A 5825-nucleotide genomic window follows, 5' to 3' on the forward strand; every position below is an offset into this window, starting at 1 on the left:
CGTAGGGCAAAATTCCCAAGTTCCAGATCAACTTCAAACTACCATAACTTCTTCGTTTCAATTCCGTTTTTTGGCGTTCTTTATATGCACAAAATAGTTTTGACGAGCCCTACAATTCTATCTAGTTACTTCTTACTAAAAACATATCGAAGAAAAATCCTTAATTCATGCAAGAAGCCCGAGATATCACCTTTCTAATTTTACCCTTTTGCTTCAAGACATAAATCGAGGGCTTTAATCACTTAATCCAACATTATCAACGTCCGAAAGGGTCTAAAATCTAATCCTTTGAAGCCCAAGACCTTCACTTGATCAAATTATGTCCCAATGTCACGAAATTAGAACATCACTAAAACTAGGTGTTACACTACTGTACCCCAAGTAGCTAATGCGTTTAGGATATTACGATGTTGCTAGGACTTCATGTTCGCAGACCTACCTTCTTGTCTATTCTTGGGCCTGAACAACGAATACACTTAGGAAGAATTACCAATGTAACCCACGCTTCAACGGACCCGTGATGGGTAACCACCTTGGAAAGGGCAGCTTCCAAAGCTTAAGAGAAATTCATACGATAATTATGATAGATACTTTTGACACTAGTGATAGGTAGCTTAAACACATGATTAAGGAGCTAAGCATCCAACACCAGCCCCTCACTGGGGTCGGCATCCGGTTCATTGGGTGACGACTTTTGAATACCAACAATATGTCCGCTCATGTCATCAATCCTGTCATTAAATTTAACAAGACCATCTAAGTGGTGACACGGGCGACTGAGGACATGCAGACTCATACAATCAATAGCTCTCGCAACCCATATCTACGCTCAGCTGAACCTATTTTTCAATTCTATGTAATTTTATCAATAATTTCGAACGATTATTTATTATTTTATAGATATAAAATATATTTAAAGAGAAAACAATGTTTTGTTTTTCCATGATTCAAAGGAAAATAAATCGATGTGCTGATATCATTTATTCTTCATACATACACCATAGAAGCTTCCTCTGCTCTCCAGTTCTCATTCATCCAACGGTCCATATTCAACAACCCCACCTCTTATTCCATTCCTCTTCTCTCTCTACAGAAATTTCAGAGAGAGAGAGAGAGAGAGAGAGATATCTCCGGCTAGACGAAGAGAAGACGCGCCACCATAAGTTTCTTCTTCGACTTCAGATCTAAACGTGGACTGGATAGTCTATAAAGTCAACGGATCTGCTCATCCACCGATTTTTCCTTTTTATCTGTTGTAGATATTTAAAGGTACGATTCAACTGATTTCAATTTTATTAAAACGATATCTCAATTGGAAATGAAATCTGAAGTTTTCGGTGGATTTATTTAGTAATTTGTAATGGAACCGTGTAGGTGAGTGTTGATGAATGGTTAATTTGAATTTGACTTCCGTTATTCCGAAGTAGAAAATCAATTAATGATGGATCCTGATGTCGTGATGATAAATTATCAGTTGTTATATTAATTATGTGTCTTCAACGAGCTGTATTTATGATTCTTTTCATGATTTATGGAGCTGCAAAAATGTCAAATAACGATGGCATCTAGATTATCGAATATTATTTTCCATTTCTTCGATTTTAATTGTTTCTAGATTCGATCATATCAATGGAATCAAACTAAGTATTACTTTCATCTAACCTTTTGTAATCGATGAAACTTTTGCGATTTCTCTTCGTACGTATGTACTAATGCACTCGATTCGTTTTTGGTTTTCTAGGGTTTTACCAGAAGAATAGAGAAGAACAATGGCGTTTCGGAAGGCCATGGGAGCTGTGAAAGATCAAACGAGTATTGGAATAGCCAAAGTAGCTAGCAATATGGCTCCAGAGCTAGAGGTAGCCATAGTCAAAGCCACGAGTCACGACGATGATCCAGCTAGTGAAAAATACATCCGAGAGATCATACAGCTCACATCCTTCTCACGTGGCTATGTCAGTGCCTGTGTTCACTCAGTATCAAAACGATTAAGCAAGACTCGTGATTGGATTGTAGCACTCAAATGTCTAGTTCTCATCCATCGATTGTTAAACGATGGTGACATGGTTTTTCAACAGGAAATCATGTACGCAACCAGAAAAGGAACACGGTTGCTTAACATGGCAGATTTTCGCGATGAAGCTCATTCAAATTCATGGGATCATTCCACTTTTGTAAGAACTTACGGGTTTTACCTCGATCAAAAGCTTGATTTAGTTGCTTATGAAAGGAAACAAAAAAACAATGGCATCGAACAACCTGACAAATTCAGAGAAGATCGCTGGAATTCCCCACCATCACGTGGTTACAATGACTTTGAATCCCCTGGATATGGTGGAAACATGAGAAGGTCAAGATCTTCAGGAGATGTTCGAGAGGGGGATAAAAAATCCATAACCCCATTAAGAGAAATGGAACCCGAAAGAATCTTTGGAAAAATGGGTCATTTACAGAGGCTATTGGATCGGATCCTGTCATGTCGACCCACGGGTCTTGCAAGAAACAGTAGAATGGTGTTGGCTGCTTTGTACCCTGTTATCCAAGAAAGCTTCAAACTTTATGCAGATATATGTGAAGTTTTAGCCATTTTACTTGATCGATTCTTTGATATGGAATATCAAGATTGTGTAAAAACATTCGATGCTTATGTTAGTGCAGCTAAACAGATTGATGAACTTGTAGGGTTTTACAATTGGTGTAAAGACATGGGTATTGCAAGATCTTCAGATTATCCAGAAGTTCAAAGAATAACAGCAAAATTACTAGAAACATTAGAAGAATTTGTTAGAGATCGAGCAAATGTTTCAAAAAGCCCCGAAAAGAAACCCGAAATTGTTATTAAAGAAGAACCGGTTAACATGAACGAAATCAAAGCATTACCAGCACCGGAAACTTACACACCGCCACCACCTCCGGTGGCTGAGCAACCGCCACCACCACCACAACCCGCCGGAGATTTAGTCGATTTACGAGAAGACACGTTAACCGCCGACGACCAAGGGAACAAATTCGCATTAGCTTTATTCGCCGGAGCACCGACGGCAACCACCGGGAAATGGGAAGCATTCGGGTCGTCCTCCGGCGAGGTGGAGGTGACGTCCGCGTGGCAGAATCCGGCGGCGGATCCCGGAAAAGCCGACTGGGAGCTTGCGTTGGTGGAGACGGCTAGTAATCTTGAGAAACAGAAGGCGGCAATGGGTGGTGGACTTGACCCGTTGCTTTTGAATGGAATGTATGATCAAGGAATAGTGAGACAACATGTGAGCACCGCCGGATTATCTGGTGGCAGTGCTAGTAGTGTGGCGTTGCCGGGGAAGACCGCCACACCTGTGTTGGCACTTCCGGCACCTGACGGGTCGGTTCAGACAATCGCGGGTGACCCGTTTGCAGCGTCTCTAACTGTTCCTCCACCTTCTTATGTTCAAATGGCGGATATGGAGAAAAAGCAACAGTTGCTTGTTCAAGAACAGGTGGTGTGGCAACAGTATGCTAGAGAAGGAATGCAAGGTCAAGGTAGTTTGACTAAACTCAACAATGGTGGATATGGAGCTCCGGGTCAACCTTATGGGTATCCACCTGTAAATGGATCCGGGTACTATTATCCTGCTTACTGATTTTTACATAATGTCTATTTTGTATTTTTTTTTTCTTTCATCATCATACTTTTACATTTTTTTTTTCTTTTTAAATTTTCAATGTATCTTTTCATGTGTGATAATTGATACTGCATTTCTAGTGAGGGGAGAGACAGATAAACGACAACGTATTTGGGTATTGTGGGATGAATGTAAAGATGGGTGTTTTTTTGTTCAAATCATGATATCTTTGTTTTTCTATTAAAATGACATTCATAACTAGCTTTATTTTGCTTGAAATAATTATTTAGTGCTTGATATCTTTACCTAAAAAGAGAAATGGATTAATCAATTTATTGGTTTATTGGATTTTGATAGTGCATTAGTTAATATACATTTTTGAAAAATATAAATTGTTGTAAATAAACAAATTAAGACATTTGTTGAAGTGTCAATGTATCGAAATTGTTTCAAAAGGAAAACAATGAAAAGTTCTTCTTGTGGTGCCTCTTGGCTTGAACATTTATTTATCTTATATTTTTGTTGAATGTTAGATTTATTACCAGATCCCGGCAAGTCGTCGATATATACATGGGGCTTGCATGAGCCTATTTGAAATAGTTTTTAATAAAATCCTTTTTTTAATTAATTTTAGACTTTAGTTTGAGGAAAACGGTCCTCAAAGTTTAGATCAAATCTTTTACAAAGTTCATATGTGGATAACTGCTCCAAATAAAATTTTCAAAACTTTAGTGTTTGGAAATCTAAAGTTTCAATATTTTAGGTCAGTTTACAGTTTAATTCCAAATTAAATTTTGTTTACAAAAAAGAACAGAATATCGGCTAAAACTTCGAAATAACCTTTCATGACCGGTTTTGCAGATTTAGCAAGTATTTCGGTTTTTTTCGTTAATTAGTCAAAATATTGGGATTTTTTCGTTAATTCGGCTAAAACTTCGGAATAACCATTTTATCAATATATTAAAAATGGTTTGTTTTTCAATGAGTGTATTTTTTTCATTTCTTTTTATATAATGTTATATATTTAGTTTTAAAGTCACGAAATTTAGAAAAATTATCGATACAAAGCAAAATACTAAAAAAGTTCATAAACTTATCTGAAAAGCTTTACCGGAAGATATAGTGCTCCATGATTGCAAAATGAAATTCATACAAAAATTATTGTATATTTTCTTTTGATTTCAAGATTAGTCTAAGTATTGGGATAACCACAAAACATATGTAATAATATTAATCAAGTATACTTAAATCTATGGGACAACCTTTCTCGTTAATACTCATTTTCTGTTGAATCATGCACTTCAACACGCTCATATTAAACTTGTATCTCAATTTGACGCTCATATTAAACTTGTATCTCAATTTACCAATGACAATAGCAACATCTTGGTAGCAGCTAGTCTTTGTCTTGGCTAGACCACAAAACACATATTCGCTTGAACTTTGATACCCTCATTTCACACACACACACACACACGTTCCACATCAGAAACTTTTATGCGTGTGTGCGCACATAAAAAGGAAGACAAAGATCTATCTGAGGGGTGTGTGTATGTATCCCTTATCGCATCCTTCCCAATTCTGCAATAGATAGAAAGAAACAAAGGAATAAAGAGGGTAGATTGATTAAGGTTTTAAACAACCAAGATAATGAAGAAGAAAATGAGTATTAACGAGAAAGGTATCCCATAGATTTAAGTATACCTAATTAGTATTATTACATATGTTTTGTGGTTATCCCAGTACTTAGATCAATGTTGTAACCAAAAGAAAATATACAATAATTTTGTATGAACTTCATCCTGCAATCATAGAGCACTCTATCTCCGATAAAGGTTTTTAGACAAATTTATGAAGTTTGTTAGTTTTTTGGATTGTATGCATACTTTTTTCTATATTTTGTGACTTTAAAACTGAATATATAACGATGTACAAAAAGAAATGAAAAAAATACACACATTGAAAAAACAAACCGTTTTTAATATATTGATAAAAGGGTTATTCTGAAGTTTTAGCCAAATTAACGAAAAAATCCTAATATTTTGACGAATTAACGAAAAAAGCCGGAATACCGGCTAAATCTGCGAAACCGGCCACGGAGGGCCATTCCGAAGTTTTAGCCGGTATTCTGTCCTTTTTTGTAAACAAAATTTAAACCGTAAACTGTCCTAAAATATTAAGACTTTATTGGAGATTTCCCTTTAGTGTTTTAATAAAAACAAACATTTT

General features: G+C 36.3%; 1 protein-coding gene across 1 annotated transcript; it reads left to right on the forward strand.

The window, feature by feature from the left end:
- Positions 1–1040: 1040 nt before the first annotated feature.
- LOC145114830 (putative clathrin assembly protein At4g32285) lies at positions 1041–3814 on the forward strand. Its single transcript, XM_079050920.1, has 2 exons — positions 1041–1269; positions 1742–3814. Exon 2 carries the CDS (start codon positions 1770–1772, stop codon positions 3612–3614), a length of 1845 nt encoding a protein of 614 aa, XP_078907046.1. The 5' UTR covers positions 1041–1269; positions 1742–1769; the 3' UTR covers positions 3615–3814.
- The last annotated feature ends 2011 nt before the right edge of the window (positions 3815–5825 follow it).

The sequence above is a fragment of the Lactuca virosa genome, chromosome 5, assembly GCF_052849685.1.
Source record: "Lactuca virosa cultivar CGN04683 chromosome 5, Lactuca_virosa_CGN04683_v6, whole genome shotgun sequence".
In the NCBI taxonomy this organism is placed as follows: domain Eukaryota; kingdom Viridiplantae; phylum Streptophyta; class Magnoliopsida; order Asterales; family Asteraceae; genus Lactuca; species Lactuca virosa.